This window comes from Galeopterus variegatus, unplaced genomic scaffold, assembly GCF_000696425.1.
Source record: "Galeopterus variegatus unplaced genomic scaffold, G_variegatus-3.0.2 Scaffold4789, whole genome shotgun sequence".
Classification (NCBI taxonomy): Eukaryota; Metazoa; Chordata; class Mammalia; order Dermoptera; family Cynocephalidae; genus Galeopterus; species Galeopterus variegatus.
In genome coordinates this window covers 42183-66254 of record NW_007730900.1, presented here as the reverse complement: position 1 = coordinate 66254, position 24072 = coordinate 42183, and the positions used below count along the sequence as shown (strand labels likewise).

General features: G+C 36.9%; 2 protein-coding genes across 2 annotated transcripts in view; one reads left to right on the top strand and one right to left on the bottom strand.

Moving 5' to 3' along the window:
* The window catches only part of TRMT1L (tRNA methyltransferase 1 homolog (S. cerevisiae)-like), a 38139-nt gene extending 19226 nt beyond the window's left edge, over positions 1–18913 (bottom strand). Inside the window, exons 1-9 of the mRNA XM_008588366.1 lie at positions 18588–18913; positions 13891–14001; positions 12568–12681; positions 9203–9264; positions 7491–7620; positions 5959–6082; positions 5410–5489; positions 1634–1880; positions 1054–1266 (exon numbers count right to left, since the gene is read on the bottom strand). Coding sequence (XP_008586588.1) covers positions 1054–1266; positions 1634–1880; positions 5410–5489; positions 5959–6082; positions 7491–7620; positions 9203–9264; positions 12568–12681; positions 13891–14001; positions 18588–18816 — 1310 coding nt within the window. The 5' untranslated portion in view covers positions 18817–18913. The remainder of the gene's footprint in view (positions 1–1053; positions 1267–1633; positions 1881–5409; positions 5490–5958; positions 6083–7490; positions 7621–9202; positions 9265–12567; positions 12682–13890; positions 14002–18587) is intronic.
* Positions 18914–19379: 466 nt separating this feature from the next.
* SWT1 (SWT1 RNA endoribonuclease homolog (S. cerevisiae)) overlaps positions 19380–24072 on the top strand; it is a gene marked incomplete at its 3' end in the record, with an annotated part of 43797 nt that continues 39104 nt past the window's right edge. The window contains exons 1-2 of the mRNA XM_008588365.1: positions 19380–19415; positions 22544–22633. Coding sequence (XP_008586587.1) covers positions 22553–22633 — 81 coding nt within the window. The remainder of the gene's footprint in view (positions 19416–22543; positions 22634–24072) is intronic.

The window sequence follows — 24072 nt, the reverse complement described above, 5'->3', positions numbered from 1 at the left end:
GTCGCTTTGTTTCTTGTTATTACCACCACCTTTCTTCCTTTTTATCTGTTTTTTTTAAAAAAAGCTTCTTCCAAACAGTGTATGTTTTTATATGCTAGTTGCTGAATATTTAGTGAAAAATGAATAGTCAATGTCCTTTCCACCATTAATTTTTACAGACTTTTTTGGATTAAGTTCTGCCAGATATACCATGTAGGTAGTCATATCCCTCTGCAGTCATATACTAAATTTAGTTCATACATATTAATTTGAATTTGTTGATGTTACATTATAAATATTTTTATGTATGTGCAGTAGGTCCCTGGCACATGCAAACTGAGCATCAGAGTTTTCAGTTAATTAGGAATAACCCTGAAGGTCTATGAAGTCTAATAATCTGTATTTATGCTGAGGTAGAATTTCAGTCCAAATGCTATAAAACTAGTGTTCAGGCTAGTGAGTGAGCTGACTGATTATCTATGATCTATACTCTCAGTTTCCATTTATATTATATTATTCTTCTAGCATAATATTCTGCATATAATAGGTACTCAAAAAGTCTTCTTTTTTTCAACTGTTTAGAAATCCTGGTGAGAAACAGAGAACTTCTTGTTTTGTAAGTAAAATCGTTTTGCAGAATAAAATTTACAATCAATCATTTTGTTCAAACTATATAAAGAAGATAATATGAAATGGATATAAGACAAATAATTGTTTCTAAATCTAAAAACAATTTTTGCTTTTCATGTTGCTATCCCTTATCTATGCTATGTTACTGAAATGAACTGATTTGAAATTAACTTTCACTTTAATCTTTTCTTTTTTATTACTTTATTTTAATAACATTTAAAATAATTTTAATAACATTTCAAGTTGGAGAATAAATAGAATATCTCAGACATAAGCTTTTAAATAAAATTCTAACAGATACAACATAAGATTTAAAAAATCAAGTTTATAGATATGGAATACGGAAATTATATTTCATGCCTATTTTGAAAAATAAGATAAGCACTACTATCTCTTTTTATCATATATCAAAACATACTAGGTACACTGTTGGCAATTTGGTACCTTGCCACTGCAGCTACAACAATTCTGGCTGCTAGTTCCTTGTAATATTCAGTTCGGACAATGTTACATCCGTAGTGACGCCGGGCAACATGTTGTGCCTTGGCATATAAAGAACTGATATCTGTAGAAGTCACTGACACTATGCCAAGGTTTCTTATATTTCTGAATGCAGAATCTAGATAGTTCACTGATGTTCCGAAAGGGTCTAGGTGTCTAAATCAAAAAAAATATAATAGTTAAATTCATATTAGTAACCAAAATTATACCACTCTATTTCTAAATGATAAAATTCCATGGATTCAAAAGCACTTTGCAAATCTATTTTAAAATACATAATTCTGTTTTTTAAAGTAAGTAATTAATATGATACATTAGCCATGTAAAAATAAATCAGGCTTAGAGGAAAAGTATCATGCTCAGGCAATTTATTTCAAATGCTAGAAACTTTTCTTATTGTATATCTTAAACCCCTGTCAAAAAGCTGTATTAATTTAAACAAATAACAAATTATCTTAATTTTTAATCCCCCCTAAATTCCAGGTAAGTTTAGAAAATGACATAGCAAATCTTTTTCACTTACATGAAATCAAAAGATCTCAAATGCATCAGTACATTGGCATCCATTTTGGTCACCTTAATATTACCAAGGTTTTCTTCTTCTTTGAGAATATTATCACTCTCTTCCTTTTCCTTACTGTCCACCACGACTTTCAATTTGTTTAAATGGCAGTTTTCCTGAATCAATGTCACAGAATTTTCATTCAAGTCATTAATTGTAACTTTGACTGCATTTCCAAGATGTTTTGCCCATTGCAATCCCATGATCCCTTAGGAGAAAAAGGGAGGAAAATGAGTTTATTTATTTATTTACTTCCATTTTTTTTTATTGTAGTAAAACATATATAACATGAGGATTGCCATTTTAAGCATTTTTAAACATACTATTGTGTAGAATTACATTTACAATGCTGTGTAAAATGAGTTTTTAAATTGTAATAAGAATAAAAACAGTAAAATAAAAAATATAATTTTATAACAAGAAAGTTGTTTCAAAATCTTAATATTTTCATAAGCAATTCTTTTTTTTTTTTTTTCCTTTTTGTCTTTTTTCGTGACTGGCAATGGATCACAACCCTCAGTGTCGCGCCCGTACCGGACCGGGAAGGGCAAGGCATCGCACCCCCCGGTGTCGCGCCCGCACCTCGCTCAGCCAGTGAGCGGCTGGTCTGTATGTGGGATCCGAACCCTCGGCGGGAGCGCCACTGCGCTCCCACAGTGCGCCACCGGGCCGGCCTAAGCAATTCTTATTCTACTTTCTCACTACAAAGCTTCTCAAGAAAAGTTACCATAAAAATGTCTAACAAATTTTTGGGCAGAGCCTGTGGCGCACTCGGGAGAGTGCGGCGCTGGGAGTGCAGCTGCGCTCCTGCTGCAGGTTCGGATCCTATATAGGGATGACCGGTGCGCTCACAGTGCTCACTGGCTGAGCGCGGGGCGGCCGGTTTCAAAAAGGACAAAAAAAAAAAAGGTCTAACAAATTTTCATTAATACTTCTTATAAGACTTTTTATCATGCTTGTTCAAAGAAAATCTCTATGTATGTTTTTTATTTTGTGGAACAGGTGGTTGCTGTTTGTTGTTTTCTTTTTCTTACAATAGAATACATTTTTTATTTTGGAAATAAAATCTTAAAGAGAAACACAGTATACAATATGAATAAGAGTGGTGTTATTCCACTTGATGGGAGAATGGGAAGTCAGATCTCCTTGTGCTCAAGTTTACCTTCATGCATCAAAATACAAAAAACAACTTTTCTAGACCAACACTTTTCTTTTCTTTTTTTTTTTGGTCTTTTTCGTGACTGGTAAGGGGATCACAAGCCCTTAGCTTGGTGTCGCCCGCACCGCGCTCAGCCAGTGAGCACACCGGCCATTCCTATATAGGATCCGAACCCGCGGCGGGAGCAACACTGCGCTCTCAGCACTGCACTCTCCCGAGTGTGCCACGGGGCCGGCCCAAGACCAACACTTTTCAAACACTACCCAACAGAACCATTGTGAATTAAAAAGAACAACTCTGAATATGTCAGCAAATGATCAAGAAGAATTTGTACTATAAAAGCCCCTTCTAACAGGCTTTCCACACCTACTAGATTAGAGTCATAAAGGATATTCATTTACAAAATGGGAGATGGTGATACAAGCCGAGATGATATGCATTAGAAAATCCCCTATGTATGAGAATTATTGACTATCTCCTATATACATGTACCTCAGAAATGGAAAAAATCGATATCTACTCTATGTTATGGACTGTAGATATTTTTTTTTCATATTCTCACAACAAGCATGTGAGGTAAGTTCTAAGATCCTCATCTTAGGGACAGCAAAACATGCAAAATGATTGCTACAAACCAATATAAGTATGTTTACAAAGGCACATTAAAAAGAAAAGACTGAAAAGATCTTCCTTAGACATTAATTTTAGTGATTTCAGATTTTAAAAAAGAGTAAAGAAAAATGGTGTATAAGGGAAAACACTGGGAAATAAATTTGGAAAAGCAGGTTGGGATCAGATTATGAAGGATATTAAATTGCAGCCTGAGAAGACTGGACTCTAGGAAAAAAAGATGCATGACTTTTTCTGATTGAGAAGTAACTATCAATATAGCGCTTCAAAGGAAAGACTGGTTGGTAAAGTAGCATGCAAGATAAATTGGAGAGAAGAGAAATGACTGGAAGCAAAGGTACCAATTAGAGACTACTGCAATAAACTTGCCATTAAATCATTAAATTGCTGGATATGGGATGGAAAAGAAATGTGAGTTATATTACAAAAGAAAAATTAGAACAGATGTCATAGCTGAGTCAATGTGGGGACAGTGGAGGGAAAAAGAGTAGTAAAAAAAGATTCAAATTTCAATTCTAAGTGGCTCAGAGATCATCACCTTAGAAGCATCACCTCATCATTTTTACCATATTGACACTGAGGCATTAATAATGATGATGATAATAATAGTAATAATACAATGATGGTACCTAATACTTGTACAGCATTTGTTATTTGTCAGGTACTTAACATGTATTAATTACTTTACATGTATTAATTTACTTAAATCGTCACATGACTGTAAGATGGATACTAGTGTTCCCCCCCGCCCCTTGTTCAGAGGAGCAAATTGAGGCACAAGATGTAATTTCCTCTGGTCATACAGCTAGCATGTGATGAAGCTAGTACTTGAACCCAGGCAGTGTGGCTCCACAGTCCATGCTTTTAACCGCTACTTGTACCTGAGGAGAGGAATTTACTAAGGAGAGCTAACTCATTCTTTCACCCTTTTAGTACAAGCCTCCCAAGAGTACACTCCTATAATCTTTACAAAAAAAGGCTTGGACTGGGTACAAGTGGATTTTTAGAAATTTTCTACTGTTTCTATTATCTTTCCTCTACTGTTAAGTCTTTTGGGAAAAATGTTCTAAATCTTTAAAATTTCACCTTACTTCATTGCCTAAAGACTAGGCAATGATCATCACAACACACAAAAAAAATAATGATGAGATATCAGGTGCTTCCAGACTGCAGCAAGTATTCTTGCTAAAAACCCTCCAAAACAAAAAACCTATCTGAATCTGATCAAACTACCAATTTACAAAAATACAGAAAAGAGAGGAACATGTTATATAAGCCTTGGTGGTACAATCAGCAAAAATCTAGCTTCTGGAAAACTATACATGTCAAACAACCTGTTACGTCAAAAAATAATTACCACGCACACATGCACACACACACAGAATGACAGAAGGGAACATGAACTAAAAAGAGACTTAAGAGACATATCAAACAATAAATTGGTAGTCTTTGTTTGGATTTTGATTTGAATTTTTAAAAATATTATGAGATAATTGGGCATATCTTGATTTTTTAGTTGATATTAAAGAATCATTCTTAATATTTTTAGGTGTGATAATGGTAGTGTGGTTTTATTTTTTAAGTCCTAATCTTTTAGCAATTCAACTGAAATATTTACAGATGAAATGATATATCTGTGATTTGTTTCAAATTAGTAGAATGGAGGGACTAGGGTATGAGGTATAGGGATATAGATAAAGTAAGACTGAGCATCAGTTGATAATTTTTGAAGTGGGTGATGAATACACAGGGATTCATTTATTATATTTTTAACTTTTGTATATATTTGAAATTTTTAAACAATAAAAAAATAAAAATAATTTTACCTTGGATCTTAATTTTTTTTACATCAAAATATTTTGCTGGATATTCATATAAATTTTCTAAGAAAAGATACTGTACAAATCTGATAAATAAAATGGGGTTTCAAAAAAGAGTCCTTACTTACCAGTAGCTCCAAAAGCATCTAGACATTCCAAAGGTTTTCGTTCCTCAGCCAAAGCAGCCAATGTACAGAATATTAGCTGCCTAGGAGGAAGAGATAATCTGAAATAATTTTACTCTACCATGGCTTTATCGTTCTAGACTTTAAGAATAGTGAGAACTGGGGTTTCTAGTTACTGTACAAACTATTATGAAAAGAGACCTAATATTATATTCCCAATTTAATAGTACAAGAACTAAAACTTTGTGACGTTAAACTATGAATCTAATTGGGTTCTATTAACAGGCATTTACTTACTTATTTATTTATAAATAAAACTTGCCCACGAAAGCCTGTTCAATAATTATACAAAGTTACGCCTATTTTCATCTCTGATAAAGAAACTGGCTTGGTGGCAAAAAAAGAAACAATCATTCTGACAAAATGTTAAAATAGATGATTTTCATTCTGTACCCTGTTTTAAGTTTTAATATATTAGCACATAAAGGTTGAGAGAAGTTACATTTGTAATTATTTGAAACATCCCACAACCCTATTTTCAATTTATCTTACCGATTTAGTTTCATTTTGGGATTAAAATAGGAATCTGTTTTCTGAGGTATAGAATAGTTAGGACAAACTTGTACATCCGTGTCTGCCTCTTTCAAAATTTCGTTAGACGGTTTAGCAGCAGAAGCTAAGAAAGGAAAAAAAAAGAAAAAAAGATTTCCAGGGAAACAAAATAATTCTAAACATCTAAAACAATATGCATTTTGAAAAGTAAGTTTATATTATTTTGAGTTAATGCAAACATGGAGAAATGTAAAAAAAAAAAAAAACCAAAAAAAACCTGATTTATTCAGAACTGCCTCTAAAAAAGAGTAGCACTCAGTTAAGTATGTGGTGAATGAAAGTTTATTAAGTTAAAATCTTGACTGCCTAGCAGATCAATACATCTGTACTATTATTCCTAAGAATGATCACCCTAAGATAGCATAAAATCCTAAATACTTTTATGACTCAATGAACACTACATTGTGTTTACATAGGTTTGCTGCTAAATATATTTTATTGTGATCTAATTGTTAGAAAATAAGTATCTGTTTGGTTGCATTCCACTAGCCAACATGGCTAAGAATCACTATCATTTCCTGAAAATGCTAGACTTCAGAAAACTTTCTCATAATTTTAAGTCACAAATTACCTTCAAATGGCTATAAAGTAGTAAAAAAAAAAAGATTCTGCATTTAATATACATTGGAATCATTTAGCTATAAACTCAAATGAAATAATGATGTGTATATATGTGTATATGTTCAAATATTTAAGAAATGAAACATACATAATGTGTGCGGAAAAATAATTGAGAACCTTTATGTTTGGATTTCTTGATATTACAATTAGAATGTTAACTAATGGCAACCATATTTCTCCTTCTACAATGCCAAATAATGGTAACCTTTCCTAGTGTTGTGTTATATATTCTTCCATGCCCACTGAAGAGGCATATCACATATCTCACAATATCAGTCTTTCTCAAACCAGGTTCTGTGAATTGAAAAAATTCCATTTTTTTTCAATTCTGACAAGAATGGTACATAGTACCATTGCAGGAGTATAGGAAAGAAGTGAATAATTACATACACTGGATGCTTTAGGACATAAGGTCTTAATTTAATTCTTGAGAAGGGCTTCCTAAGCAGTAACAAGGTATTAATGATTTCATATCACTCAGGATAATAGTCTTTATTTCACTTTACCTCCTTTTCCCAGTGTTTTTCAACAATAAGTATAAATGTAGTTATTGGCGTAAAAGTTATTAGGAATATAATTCTATAATCTTTCATTAAGATACCTATATTTACTTGAGGTGTCACTTTTTTCTTCATCATTTATTAAATATATTTATTAAATATATTAAGTTGAGAACATTTGAATGTTATTGGAAACCCCAAAGAAAGAAAACAAAACCTAAAGTAATAAATTAGTATGAAGTAAATTATTTGGCTCAATCAGTGCATTTTAAATTCCTAATCTGAAACAAATAACTGGACCATTATTTAAGGATTTACTTTTTAATATGTTAATGAGATTGCTCAACTTACCAGCAATATATCTGGATTTAGTCTCTCCTTTATTCATATGGCGCCTAACATGTCCTAGCATATCAGTCCTTCTGGTGATTGTTGCTGAACAAATGATACAATGATAATGGGCGCCCATTTTACTGGATATCTATCAACCAGAGAATTTAAATTAAGTTACTAAGACAATGAAATAGAAGTTTAAGATTCTAAATTTGAGTATGTTAATGTGTCTTCGATTTAATGGTATAGAAGTTATTAATTTTGCTAAGTGACTTTGAAAGGATCTTAACTTCCTTACCTATACTTACATATGCTTCTTAATCTTACTTCACAATAGACAACAAGTTTAATTTCCTAGTTTTTCCCCATTCATTCTAATCAGCAAATAACTATATATATTATATTTTCTATAAGCTGCATTTATAAATAGTGTAATGTTAGCAGTTATCATGTTTAGCAACTGGCTCTCCAGGAAAATAAAGCTCTGATTTGTGGTATTTGCAGATTTCTTTGCTATAAATTCTCTACCAAGGCCAATTTTCAAGCTACAATTGCAATAGATATTAAGCTACCTAGTGACATCACTAAATGTGAGTTTTGGAAGAGATGTGCAGTATCATACCACTATGGAGCATTACTATGCAGATATATAGATGTCAATAACCATAAGCAAACAGTTAACAGTAAAAAGTAGTAAAATAATTAGGAGTGTTGAGTTTTGAATATTCATTACCTTTGTTTTTCTAATATAACTTATTCAATTTTAGGTTTATACAATTTAATTTTTAATGATGGCCATATTTAATAACCAGCTCATAAGATTCTGAAAATTTGAGCCAGCTCCAGCACCCAAGTGAATGTTAGGGACATAATGAGAAGTCTGTTTTTCCAAGTAAAAAAAATCTCATTTCATAATTTCTCATTTAGCCGAGAACAAAACTACTAGTCCAGTGGTTCTTTCCCAGTTTTGATGCATTTTACTCTTAGTGCGGTGCTACCTCCCATTTACTTGGGATCTTATAGCAAGTAAAGAATAGTCAAGAAATTACACAGGGTCCCTTATGGTACTATGGTTATCATATTCAAAATATCTTGGATTGTCCTGACTACTGCCTAAGGAACACATTCATCCCAGCATTTTACTGTTTTTAGTGACCGAAAAGGAAAATTAATAATGAGGACTCATTAAGTTAACATGCATTCAGGATAGTGTCAATATTTTAAAAATTTTATAGTTTGTATAGTTTGTACTCCCCTTATGTCAAATCTATCCTAAAAATAAACCATTATTTTTTTAAAAATTAAGATTTCAGAAAGTTTGTTGTTTGAGCAAATTAAACTTAAAAGGAAGAACATGGGGAGGATGAATATGAAGTTGAAACATACTAAATCACAGAAATTGAAGCTCCTATTCCATAATCAAAATTTATTTTAAAAGAAAAAATTATTCTCTATTTAAATTCTTTGTTCCAAAATTAGTAAATGAGTTCATTTTCATTTTGAACATGAGAGCAATTTATCTGACTGAAATCAAAAACCGTAAAATGAGAAGTTCAGTACAGCAATACTTTTTTTCATATACTTCATATTTTTCCTATTATGATCATCTGAAAGGACTCAGATACAGAATTTTAAAATAAACCACACTGCTGAACATGCATGCAAGTAAAAATTGCTCTTTCTTTAAAGAGGACTAAATTTAAAAATAAAAAAATCTAATATCTGATCACCTGTTCTCCAATGTTTGGTTTCACTGGTCGACAAGGTAAGTGACAGATGCACATCCTGTAACCTAGAACAAAGAATAGCTAGTTGTCATATCACTGTTCATTAAATATTTAATTATCATTAAAAATTATAAGCAACTTTTATCAGAATTGGGATTATCCTTATGTTTATGTCATAATGAATTTACTTGAATGAGATTGCTTTAGGTTTTATAGATATGATATATATATATATGTATGTATGTATATATATTAACAAATACAGGAGATCCAAGTTCAAATTCTGGTTGTGCCATGACTATCTGTTTTATCTTGGATGAGCCATTAAGCTTCTTTGGGACTCAGCTTTATCATCTAGTCTCTTCCACTTTAACTTTTTCTTAGGTTTCATCTTCTTTGTCTCATGCTATATTTGCCATTACGCAGACTTTTCTTCATTTGTGATATGGTGCCATCTTGGTGCCCTTCCCACCCGTCTTAATCTTCTTTACAGATCCTTTCCTTCTCTCATACCCTAAAATGTAGATACTTCTTAGGCTCGGTCGGCTATGTGACTTTTTTCTCATTTCTCTGGTAACTTAAACTCCTTTCATGATTACAATTATCTCTTCTATGAGAAAGAGTCCCAAATTATAGCTCTAGTTAATAACTCATTCCTTAGAGCTATTTCCCTATTTCTAATTGTCTATTAAGGATCTATGACCGATTATCTGGTCAGCATCTCAAAATCTACTTGTCAAGTCTAAATTTATCATTTCCTCTTGAACAGGCCTGTTTACTTTTTTTATGAATGATAATGCCTTACAGTCACTCCTAACTCAAACTATGTAAGTCATCTCTAACTCCTTTTCTATTTCACTTTACATCTAATCATTTTTCTTACTTTTATATGTTGAAGTGCCCCAGGACTCAGCCCTGAATGACTTCTTTTTTCCATCAACATGTACTCGTATGGTTATCTCATCCAGTCTTACAGCTTTAAATACCATCTGCATTCTGATAACTCCTAAATATATATCTCTAGCTCCACCTCTCCCTGAAATTCCATATTTATATAGCCTATAGACTACTTGACATCTCTACTTAGATGCATCTCAACTTTGACATGCCTAAGTCTCAGATCCTGGCCTGCTTCCCCACACCTGGTCCTAATGCAGTCTTCCCCTGCACTATAAAGAACAATTTCATTTTTCTAGTTGCTCAAATCCCAAACCCAAGCATTCTTGGCTCTCTTTCTATCACATCTCATATCTGTTCCTTCAGCAGATCTTGCTCCTTCCACTTTCAACGTATTTGCCAACTACTTTGAAGCCTGCTCACCACAAGACAAAAATTATCATATCTTCACCATCTCCCAAATCACTACCATGTGAAAGAACCTAACAGCTTTTCGTACATGAGAGAATCCATATCCATAGATAAGTAAAGAAGTATCACAAGCCATTTAAAAGAGGAGAATAACTTGGAAGAGGGACACTAAACCTAATGGTAAACAATGGCCTTAATAAAGAATATAAAAGAGACCTTTTAAATTGAGACCTTTCTTTTTTGACAATAAGTCAATATGATTTACTATACATTCTTAAATATAACTAAACTTCAAAGACAGATGCCCCTGAATTAGTCTCTAATCCCCTTTCCCTAAATAACTAGTGATAATCTTTTACCAGTCATGCTAAGAAAACAGTTCTGGCATAGTTCAGGCTTTTCCGGGTGTCTCATACTAGTTGTTTCTTCCAGTTAGGTTGAAACTCTACAGAACCACATTTAACAATTTCTATTTTCACACAATCACATACAAATATAAATTAAGATTGATATTTAGGTTTTTTTTTTTTGAGGGAGAACTGTTTTATCAATATGGAATGTTATAAAATCTTCCCTGTATGTTACTGATTTCATTAGTAGTTTATTATGGAAATACTTCCAAATTAGCTGGTATATATCTAATGTACTCTTCTCAATGGCTGCATAATATTTCACAGCATGTATGTACCATAATTTATCCAACCACGCCTTTTATTTTAATCTCAAGTTTTCCTCACTAAGTACATGCTGTAATAAATATCTTTGTACATCCATCCTTGTTTATTGTGATTCTTTTACTTCCATGGCACTCCGAGAAGAGGAACTGCCTGGTGGATAGATACGTGTACTTTAAATTTTAAAAGATGTTGCCAGTTTTTTTTCCCGAAAATGTATAATGATTAACATAATTTGGGCCAACCCCGTGGCTCACTCGGGAGAGTGTGGCGCTGGGAGCACAGTGGCGCTCCCACCGCAGGTTTGGATCCTATATATAGGGATGGCCTGTGCGCTCACTGGCTGAGCGCGGTGCGGGCGACACCAAGCCAAGGGTTACGATCCCCTTACCGGTCACGCGTGCGCACGCGCGCGCGCACACACTCACACACACACACACAAGATTAACATAATTCACTATCTCAGAATCTAGGAAGTCTTTAACTTGACAAGATCTCATTTTTTTGTCCTTCAACTTTATTCTTTTCTTCATGAATCCTCTTGTTAAATTTATTCCACCAAATTATGTTATTTTTATCATCATTATAATTGGTGTACTTTTTTCTAATTTCCATTGATCTATAGTAGAGAAAGGTTACTGAATATAAGATAAATATTCAGAAAGGCTACTATTTCTGAATATTTACCTTATATTTCACCACCATTCTGAATACTGTTAACTCTAGTAGTTTTTTTTTTTCCTTTTTGTCTTTTTTCGTGACTGGTAACGGGATCGCAACCCTCGGTGTCGCGCCCGTACCGCGACCAGCAACAGGATCGCAACCCTCGGTGTCGCCCCGCACCGCGCTCAACCAGTGAGTGGACCGGTCTCTATATGGGATCCAAAACCTCAGTGGGAGCGCTGCCGCGCTCCCAAGCGCCACACTCTACCGAGTACGCCACTGGGCCGGCCCCTAGTAGTTTTTTAAGCTATCAGCAGAAAAAAAAATATTGTCCTCTCTTTTCCAATATTCATACTGATTATTTTGTTTTACTACATTTACTATACCTTCAAAAATATGTGTAAAATAGTAGTTGTTCTACTACAAAAGGAAGAGTATAACTTTTAAAAACATTGTTCTATAAGCAACAGGGACTCTCAGGGCCAGAGTACCCAATACAGAACAAATGCTTAATAAATTTTTGCTGAACTAAACTATTTGTGTCATATATATCTATTGCCTACAGAGCTATATGACATTTTATTAAATACATTAAAAGTGGGAGCATTAAATCCCTCATAATTTTAAACTAAAAATATTTGATTAGACTCACAACAAAATTCCGAAACTGGTAAATGTCAAATTTCATGTACAATGCTTTTCAGCAAGCACAAAAATACTAACCTTCAAATTCAACTGAGACTTTCCAGTGTAAATTCTGAAGGTGACGACGAAGCTTATGGCTATTACAAGCTCTGAATTTTTCCTTAGGGCATAATGGACAAGTCTGCTTGTTTCCTTTAAAAGAAAAAAGAACCAATAAAGCACAGAATATACTAGCCTGGATTCAGCTACAAAAGAGGTGACAGAGGATTCTTCCATGCTTCCCTCTGACTTCTTAGATAAGATCTATCTTAACTTTAAGGAGCAGTCATTATTCCTGACTCAGGAGTAGTTAAAAACTTATAGCACATGATCAGTGATTTTTTTTTTACCCTAAAACTTTTCTCTCTGTGGCTAGCTGATGTCCTGTTTCCACTGGAAACAGACTCAAAGTTGAAGATGTGATAAGCTGTATGATATCCTTCCAGCCAAACTGCCTACCACAGAAAGCATCACTCTGTACTTTGGACAGGGGAAAGGACTATTCTAATCACACTCACAGAATAAGGGCTAGGCAGAGAGCATAAGTATCTGCTGTGGTATTCCTCTATATCCTGGCAGCAACAAAAAAAGTTAACTACTTGTAGAGTTAGTAAAATAGCAGAGCAGAAAAAGAAGAGCATGGGGCATTGGTGACATTGTGGAACTCTTGTAGAAGTCCTACATTGCCTGTTTTGGGACTTCTTTTACATGAGAGAGTATTAACCTCCAGTCAGGACATTGTTTTTTGGGATCTGCTACTCATAGCCAAATGCAATTCCTAACTTAGAATATACAACGCTTAGAATATCCATGTGATTGTAATGTCCTTGAGGAGTTACAAAGTAATTTATTCCCATAGCACATTTGCACATAGAAGGCTATCAATTTCCTGCAGAGAAAAATTTTAGAGGGCTTCAGCCACACCCCCCTGACTTCTGCATCCGGCCCAGCAGCTACCAAGCCACTGCTGGAAGCCCCCTGGTCTTCTCTGCTGGAATGAGAGGAATGCCATGGGCCTTGACCACATCCCCCCTCATTCGTCTCCTCTCACCCTATTTCCATCCCTTTGCCATCTCTCCCTCCCCACCAACTGTTCCATAGCACCTTAGAATGTAAAAAAATAATATTAGTAAATAAACTAATTAACAAAAAAGAACCTCAAAAATTTTTTTTAAATTTTACTACTGTTTTACTGTTTTAGCTAAATAAAAATAAAGTCTACTCCTTTTTTTTTTTAGCAGCTGGCCGGTACGGGGATTTGAACCCTTGACCTTAAGTCTATTCTTAGCAAACTGTTTTCATGAACTGAATAATGACAAACCATTAAAAATTAAGAAGAAGAAAACCAAAACATAGAAATACCTGCATCAAGATTATCTGAGTTCAATGAATTGGTGGAGTCAAAATCCCCTTCCGTTACAAAAACTAACTTCTCTAGATCAGCAAGCTGCTTTTGAATTGAGATGTGTATCTCTGAAAGGAAATTTTAAGAGTTAGATGATTATGCTTTAACAATTTGTACTTTAGTTTCACTTTTATTTGACCACATCATATAAAAGTTTACACTTTTATTTCCTGTACCATAGTACTAGATGAGGAATACTTCTACAACTCACTGTACAAAATGACAAGTATGCTTCGGAATGCAAAAAGTTAGGGAGAAAACCTCCACTGTATAATTTTACGACTTTAAAATTTTATCTAGTCAATAATTTTACAAAATAATGTTTCTACCCTGTACAAAATACTGATGAAATATCAGCCATGTTTCCTATCTTGAAAGAACTTTCAATCAGGTGAGAAAGATTAATATGTACTTCTAACTATAATACAAGGTAGAATGAAATGAATACTAGAAGAAAAGATAATATGATGCAGGCATACAGAGGAGTAATTAATTCTAACAAGAGACTATCAGAATGTCTTTACTGAAGAAGTGGCATTTGACTGAGACGGTATGAATAGAATTTCAGTAAGTAGAGATTTGGGGACTGGCCCTATAAACTGAAGTAACCACATGAACAAAGCTATGTGGTATAAAACATACAGCCACCCCTAGCATAGCCTTGGCTGGAATTCAGTATGTTTGGGGGGATAGAGTAGGTAGAAAAATATGCAGCCAAAAATGTAGTATAGATCATAGATGGCATAAATTCTATGCAAGTTAGTTGGAACTTTATTTTTCAGGCAATGCTAAGTCACGGCAGGTTTTTGAGGAAGTGAATGATATGATTTGAATGCATTTCAGGAGGGTATCTCTTGCAGTAGTACCAAGGATCAACAACAGAGGTGAGAAAATTAGTAAAGGAAAGGTACAGGAGAACAGAAGGTTTAAAAAAAAAAAGAAGCAACAGAATTTGGGATGTGAGAAGTAGGGGTGAAGGGTAAGATCAAAGATGACTCTAGAATTTTTTTTGAGTTTATATGGTTGACAATGATAATACTATTAGCAAAAGAAGGAAGAGGAAACTCTTTCAATGGAAAGGAAGAGAAATAGAGAAAAGAAAGTGTAGTTTTTGACAGACTGTGTTTTATGTACTACTGGTAGAGTATTCAGGTAATAATATCCAATAGGCAGTTGAAATTTTGTTTTTGTAGCTCAGGAGGGATTCTGGAGATACAAATAATAAATACACATGTTAGCTGAAACTATGAGAACAAGTAAGAAAGCCAAAAAAAAAAAAAAAAAAAAAAAATGGAAAGAGAGGGAAAAAGCCCCGGTCCCGTCTAGTTATGACTGATTTCAAACGACTAGCCCATCTAAAATTAATTTTAAAATGTGATTAACATATTTTTAAATTCTAATGTATTTCCGATTTCCTAATCATTACCGTTTGTCCCAGTAACGTGCTTTCAGATTTCTCAAACATTAACACACTCTTCAAATTAAATATTTGAACCCACTACTGATTAACATAAACAGATACAATCTGGAATTGAGTTATGAGGGTATGTAGGTATTTACAAGTTGAGTAAAAACAACCAGGAAGGTGGATTCAGAAGGAATAATGGTAAGGAGAATCAAGATAATGCAGACGCCAAGGAAGAAGAGTCTGTAAAAGAGAACTGCTTAACACTAAGTATCACAAACAGTTGTAGAGATCAAGAAGACTACTGGATTAAGTATGGCAAGTCTCTGGTGACCATTAAGAAAGCAGGTTCAGTGAAGTGTTTAGGAGTAAAAACGGGATTAGAAGGAGAAAGAAATACAGAAAATCTGTGCAGATTGTTTTCAAGAGGTTTGGCAGCATAAAAAAAAGGAGACAGATGAGACCGTAACTTGCTTTTTCTTTCTTTTTAAGGATGGAGAGACCTGAATATATATGTATCCCAAAGGAAAGGAACATTTACAAAGTAGGAGCCTGAATATATAAAACTAGGAGATGCTAAGTGATAGGCAATGATCCCCAAGGCAATAGGAAATGATGGGATAAACCACAGGACTCTCTCATACTGTTATCAGGTTATACACTTTAAAATCTTAAGACTTTTAAATTCAGTTATTGACACTGCCACCTTCCTGCATATTCCTTTCCTAGCTTTACTCTCCGTTCATTTGTTCACTCATTTGTATAATCTGTGTCCTTGTTTGTTTCCCTAACAAATAAGCAGTAAGAAGGCAGGGACTATGCCTTATTCATCTTCAGGATGGCTAAGTGCCTACTGCAGTAATTAGCGTACAGCAGGTGCTAAGGTTTGTTAAATTATAATTTTTTTTTTTTTAAAAGATGACCGGTAAGGGGATCTTAACCCTTGATTTGGTGTTGTCAGCACCACGCTCACCCAGTGAGCAAACTGGCCATCCCTATATGGGATCCAAACCCGTGGCCTTGGTGTTATCAGCACCGCACTCTCCCGAGTGAGCCACAGGCCGGCCCCTAAATTATAATTTTAAAAAATTATTAGACTTTTTGGATGCAGTGGCACATATGTCATTAATTTTGGAATCCAATTCAGCACTATCGAACATTCCTGCTCAAATTTATTAAAAGATGATTTACTTATTTTTAAATGGGCAAAAACAAAGAGCAACAAACATTGGTTAACATCTTCTACCACATATTGTCCAAATTACTTATAATGAGATATAATTTCTATAACAGGCAAAATTTTGACTGTTTGACCAAAAACTTTTAATTGCTAAGTCAGAGAGTAATATTCCAGGAAACGAATTCATGTGTATACACTATTGAAGAAAACTCTCAAAGATGTTTCTAAAAATTCATGATATGCCTATAAACATTTACTGAAATCACCTGCTGATTCAAGATAGTAGATATCAGAATATCTGTACTTAAATCACTCAACCTGCAATGTTCCAAAGTCAACAGGCAAACCTCTTGTTAAATCAGATAAGTCCAAGATGCTAGGAGGTTCTGATACTTTTTCCTCAATTTTCAATTCTATTTCAGATAGGCCATCTTCACCCTGTCTAGCTATGACTGATTTCAAACAACTAACTAGACCATCTAAAAATAATTTTAAAAATGTGATTAATATATATTTTAAAATTTTCAATTCTATTTCAGATAGGCCATCTTCACCCTGTCTAGCTATGACTGATTTCAAACGACTAACTAGACCATCTAAAAATAATTTAAAAAATGTGATTAATATATATTTTAGTTAAGTTTCAGATTTCTTAATCATTACATATTTGTCCCAGTACTGCATTTTCAAACAGTATATACTCTTCAAATTAAAACAGTTGTAAATTTTGGAATATATGAATTAATCTTTCCAAGCTATGTTTAACATATTTTTGATGGTGGGGAAGTGGAGAAAGCGTGCATTCCCTAAAGCTGCTAAAACACTTCTGATTAATATAAACAGATACAATTTGGAGGTAAAGCAGGAGGCTACTTACTCAGGAGAGTGTAATGCCCCCTCCCAGGGCCCTCCTACCCCTTCACTCGCCCCCTCACCCACTGCAGCTGTGGAAGGACAAATAACTGGCCTTATTTTTCACCTACAAGCTCTGATCTTACATTATGATGAGGGGCCTACCTCAGGCATGCTGACTTTGTCTTTCCTGTGATCATCCCTACTCTTAAATCTACTGCAACAATTTGTATGTTGTTTTTTAATTGCAAAATAATTCTATTAGGCTATTAACTAATATCCAAGTATTTTATAAACATTAAATTCAAAACTGGCCTAGACGTAGAAAAGGCTATTAATTAATTTAAGATCTTTTAAGTTATTCAAAAAGAATTCAAAAAGAGCATAAAGGGCAATTTATGGACCACAAAATAATTTGCTAAAAGAACTTCAAGTCTTTCTCAGACCTTACATTTCAAATTGTTCAGAAGTTCCTTAAGAAAGTGTTACTCATCAATCTTTTAAATTCCTATATAGTCCAATAAACCACCACGTAGAAAACATGCAAGCACATTCAGAAGCACAATAATGTGGATTATTAATTTTCAATAGTCCACTTCTGATGTAATGGAGTACAAAACTCCACCGGTATTTATGAGTTGGGGAGGACATCCATAATCTAGTCCACTCTTTCCTAAACTACTCATCAGCATCAAACTCTCTTTGGAAGCAAGCTGCTAAAGAAAATGAAATAATGAGAAAAACCCATCTCTTTGTTTACGCCGGGGCAGAAAAGCTCGTTGGCAGTAATGGTGTCTAAACATTGGCAGCTAGGATCTACTACTGTAAACAGGTTGCCTCGGCTACGCGGTCACATTTTAAAGGACTTAGCCATGGCAGGCTGGCTGAGAAAGAAACCGAATCTTGTGTAATTTCCTATTTTTGTACTATAAGTATACCCCTTTAAGGAAGAAACCCTTAACTTCATTATGTCCTGCAGCACCCCTGGCCTCCACATATCCTTGACCGTGATGTCCTCGAGGTTTACGGAAATGCCTTTTCCCGTTCTGTACTCCTGTTTTACCCGCTACACGGGTTCCTCTTTCCTCCCTCCCATTTTCCTAAACCTGCCTCTCCCCGTAAAAACCGTTCCAGTGATGAAGGGCCTCCCCTACTCCCAGCAAGGCGCACTTTCTCGCTTCTTCTGGGGCAGAAAGATCTGGGCCTCCTGCACTTACTGCTTTCGGCCTCCTCAGGGGCAGAGCCTAGGGACGGGGACAGGGCCGGAGCCTGGGCCAGGGCAGGGGCTGGGGCCGGAGTCGGAGCCGGGGCCGGAGTCGGAGCCGAGGCCGGAGCTGAAGCTGGGACCCGAGCCGAGTCCGAGGCCGGGGTCGGGACCTGGACCTGGGCCACTTCTACCTCCTCCTTCTCCAGGGGTAGCAGCTCCTCCTCCGCCATATTCTCCATAGTTACCGCCTCCGTGCCAGGCCCGCCCGGGACCAGGAGGGGACTCACGGCGGGGTGAGAGAACTGACGTGAATGCCCACAGGGCTGGATCCAAGGAGTGGGAAAGCAAATGGGGAGGGCGGGATGCGTGTAACAGACAAAAGATGAGGAACCACGGGCCAAATCCTGTCAGCGAAAAAGGAGAAAGCCAGAGGCAGCGATTCGAAGTCCCCGTCCGCTTCCTTTTCCCCGAGGCGTTAGACGCCACCACAGATTGCGCAGAAGCGTACTGCGGTCGGCGTCCAATGGCGTAAGAGAGTTGCGTTTCCACCGTGCGTCTCCGTTCCAGCGGTCCGCCACCGAACGGAACCAAGACTACAATACCCAGGGTGCACCGCGCCGTCTGGGGGAGGGGCCGGGGTTCCGAGTCCCCGGAGGATATTAATGCAAATCTGACCAAACGTTCCGGGGAGTGTGGCTGGTAACGTGGGGAGTGTGGCTGGTAACGTGCAGCCGCGCGCAGGACTACGTTTCCCAGCTGTCATCGGGTTCGGGGAGCGGGCGGTCCCTTTCCGTTAGCGTGGGCCTTTAGAGTCGCCACCGCCGCCGGCGCTGGTAAGGTAGGAAACTGGGGGGTGCGTTGACGTTTTGTGGGCAGGTTCCCCCTCGCCCCCCGCCTCACGTACCCTAGCGGGCCGCAGGCCGGACTAGGAACTCGGGAGTCACTTGAGCCTGGGCGGGGCGACTGTGTAGGCGGATCCAGGGTCGAGTAGTTCCGTGGAGGGTGTGGTTCTGGCTCGGCCCTTCCTCCCGGGTTGCTCCTCGCCCGACGTGAGGGTCCTGTGGGTTTCTGGGGAGCCGCTGACGAGCTTGCCTGTCAGTCAGGCTGGCTTAGAGTTAGGGTCTGCTCTTCATTCCCATCCTCACCCACGCTGTGACCCAAACACTCTTTCCGTTTGTTTTTATTTTTGCTTTGGCGTTCAGAATTGCCAGTGTCAGCCCCGCTGCGGTGGTGGTGTTAGCGTCCAGTGGGTAGGGATTGGGGTTTCTGCCATGTTTTATCTTGTTTTTAGGACTTTAGTAATCGGAGCTCTGAGTGTGTTGAGCATCGGGGCTGATTGATGCGTTTCAGATTCCGCGAGGCATATGCCAGCGAGTCCCCTATCTGCTCTCCGCGCCCTGTACTTTCTCCCCTTCTCTCTCTGGACCTGCTTGGCACTTAAGTCTGACTCCTTCTCTCCTTTTTTTCTCCGATAAGCCCACTGGGTGGTGAAAAACTCGAGTTTTCTGGTTGCCTTGCCTGGGACCGGTCTGAATGTTACAGGCAGCAGGAAAGGAGAGGGAAGCCCATTTTAGTCTCAGGTGTGAAAAAAAAAAAAAAAAAAAAAAAAAAAAAACAGAGGTGGTGTAGTCACATGCCTGGAAGTTGGTTCTGGTTGCATTGTTCTTTTTCAACTTATCTTGTGATTAAGAGCGTTAAATTAGCATTACTATGTATTTAAAACAACAACATCAGAGCAGCATGGATCTGTTTATTTTATTTTTAGGGGTTTTCTTGTGGTTTTTTTTGGCTGTTGGCTGGTACAGGGATCTGAACCCATGACCTTGGTGGCATGGATCAGTTTAAATTGTAAAAGGTAACATTACATTATAACCAGTTAGTTGCCTCTAAACAGTGCATTTCGTAAAAGTTCTTATATTTTATTGCGCCTTTTTTCTTCCATGGAATGGAATCTTGGGCAAGAAAAGGAAAAGAAGATTATTACTCTAATCTGGAAGCTCAACTGTGAACTTAACTATTGTCATAAACTATCTTACAAAGCAAAATTTCTGGGTAATTTAGAATATGTTCTTAGAAATCTGTGTTGAATATTCATTTATTAATTTTTTTTATCAGATTTGTTAGCTATCAGCATTTTCTTCTTTCTCTTTATATTCACTAAAGCATTCTAAAAGTTTGATTTAGTAAAATTGATTATTCTTTTTAGAACTTCACCTACATTGATCATGATTGACCAGGAGTGATTGGAATTACCTGTAATTCCAATCTTCCCAATCTCTGGCTACTGTGTCCCAGCACAGGATGCTGCTGGTATGCGTTAACTTGAGACTGTTTATGACCATAGGGTGTGGCTGTGTTTGTCTTATTGCCTTTTTTTTTTGGTTGTCAGCTGATAGTAGTGACTTGGTTCAGAGAAGGGCTGGAAAGTGAGACTGGGATGAGAAGTGGGCAGAGGAACTGCAATGGGCAAGAATTGGAAGTGGCTCAGAATGAAAACATGAATATTCTGAGGAAAAAGAATTCACTCATTCATTCACTCAGTGGTCATTTATAAGCACCTCTTAAATGTTTAATACAGCATACTCTTCAAGGAGCTTAGGGTCTAGTAGAAAGACAACACATAAGCAAGTATTTATTTATTTATTTATTTTGTCCTTTTTGAGACGGCCACACTGCTGAGCGCACTGGCCATCCCTATATAGGATCCGAACCTGTGGCGGGAGCGCTGCTGCGCTCCCAGCGCCGCACTCTCCCGAGTGCGCCACGGGCTTGGCCCTAGCAAGTATTTATTTAGACCCTACTATGTACCACCCTGTGCAAGGTAATTTTTATATCCATTGTTTAAGTCCTTTGAAAATCCTCTGGGATGTATTATCTCTGTTTTATATGTAATGAAAAAATGTGTGCCATTTGCCAGAAGTCTCACTCAGTGACTGACAGGGGTGTGTTGGGAAAAATGAAAAGTTATGACTAATTGATTTTGAGGTGTAGGTGGGGCAAAGTATAGCAGTACTACAGGCTGTTTGAAAAGTGATCTGATGCTTAAGAGAGAAGTCAGGGCTCAAGGCATAGTTTTGAGAGTCATTCCTGAAAAGGTGATAGATGAAGCTAAAATAGAGGAACAGATCATTATTTTTTTATTTTATTTTATTTTTTATTTTATTGATTTATTTTTTTTTTTAAAGATGACCGGTAAGGGGATCTTAACCCTTGACTTGGTGTTGTCAGCACCACGCTCACCCAGTGAGCAAACCGGCCATCCCTATATAGGATCCGAACCCGTGGCCTTGGTGTTGTCAGCACCACGCTCACCCAGTGAGCAAACCGGCCATCCCTATATAGGATCCGAACCCGTGGCCTTGGTGTTGTCAGCACCACGCTCACCCAGTGAGCAAACCGGCCATCCCTATATAGGATCCGAACCCGTGGCCTTGGTGTTGTCAGCACCACGCTCACCCAGTGAGCAAACCGGCCATCCCTATATAGGATCCGAACCCGTGGCCTTGGTGTTGTCAGCACCACGCTCACCCAGTGAGCAAACCGGCCATCCCTATATAGGATCCGAACCCGTGGCCTTGGTGTTGTCAGCACCACGCTCACCCAGTGAGCAAACCGGCCATCCCTATATAGGATCCGAACCCGTGGCCTTGGTGTTGTCAGCACCACGCTCACCCAGTGAGCAAACCGGCCATCCCTATATAGGATCCGAACCCGTGGCCTTGGTGTTGTCAGCACCGCACTCTCCCGAGTGAGCCACGGGGCCGGCCCGAGGAACAGATCATTATGAAGGAGAATGTAAGTGAAGAAAAATGGAACAATGAAAGAATCTTTTCATCTTGGGAATGGTTAGAAAATGGAAATCATTTTATAAAACTTTAATCTTTGTGTAATTAAAAGAAGACTAATTTCTAATATATTTTTTATTGTGGTAAATAACAGAGAATGTATTTTTGGTGTTTATTTTAGCTTTTCAAGATGTCCAACAAAGAATCTTGTGGGAAAAAAGAGAAGTCTCAGAGAAAAGCCACCACTTCATTACCCAGCTTTGATGAAGAAGTAAGAATTCTGATTTACTGACCTAAAGATACTTTTTATTTTTTTTTTTTTACAATTTTTGTGTAATGAAAAAAATAACACGTCATTTTACAATGAAACATGTAAATATTTTGTTCTGCCTACCTGACCCAGGAGAAGTCATTTGCTTTTCTCATTCTTTACTTGCATTATTTTACTTATTCCTCACAACTTTTTTGGTAGGTACTATTGTTATCCCAATTACACAAATAAAGCTTAGAGGGTAGTTACTTAGAGGAAAGTAATTTGCGTAGGCATTCCTCGCCTCAATTCTACGCTCCCCAAATCCTCCCATTCATAGAAATAACTCACTGTTAGACCATTTTCCACATTTACTCCCTTTTCTATTTCCTCAGGGTTGTCTAGGATTGTACTCTCATCAATTAGAATGGCCAGCTTTATGCCTGGGGGGCTAATAGTAGGGAAGACATGCTCACCATGTTCCTTTCTCTATTACTTTCAGTGCACTGCCTTAAGAAGTACTTTTGTAGATGAAATTTAGGATATCCCATTAATTGAGTTGGGTATTGTCTCCAGGAAGCAATACTGCAATGTGATTGATATAACCAAAGCAAACAAACAAACAATCCTATAATCAGTCTTATTGTATACTCTGAATAGGCTGTACGTAAGTACTTCAAAAAATTCATGGAGTAATAGAATTAAAAGATAATACCAATCCTTTCATGAACTTTTTGAAGTACCCTCCTATATAGTTCATCATCAGAATCAGAAGTACTAATGCTGTATTACTATGCAAGATGAGAGACTAATCTGGCAAAGGTGAATATTCACTAAAGGAGTGATTTCTGTGGTAGCATGTTAGTTCATAAGACTTTTTCATGACCTGCATGAAAGGTTCCAGAAATATTCCAGATACCATTGCATTTTTGGTGTTTGCTCCTTGCTTGCGTTATTAACTTTCTGATTACTAATCTGGTCTTTCATGTATGGAGATAATTGGAAAGGGGACCTTGGAGCATGGCCAGATAGTACTTTAGTGTCCTTGATTTATTCCCCCCTCCCCTAATTGCCATTAGTAATTGGCAAGCTGTTTGCAATTCCCTCCCATTTCCTCCTAAATCTACACTAATCAGAACTTTTCTTGCCGTCATTCCTCCAGATATGCTGTCATCAAGGCCAGCAATGATTTCCGTGTTGCTAAATTCATTAGTCAGTTCTAAGACCTCATCTGACTTGAGCTATCAGCAGTATTTGACATAGCTGATTATGCCTTCTCCTTGAAACATTTTCTTTACTTAGCTTTTGAGACACCGTAACTCTCCTGATTTTCCTCCTCACTGGCAGTCACCAGTCCTTTGCTGGCTCCTCCTCATACTCTTAAACTGTAATCTTTCAAGTGTCCAGGCTCAGTTTCCTCAATTTTGTAAATTGCACTTCCATTCTTTCAGTTGCTTAGG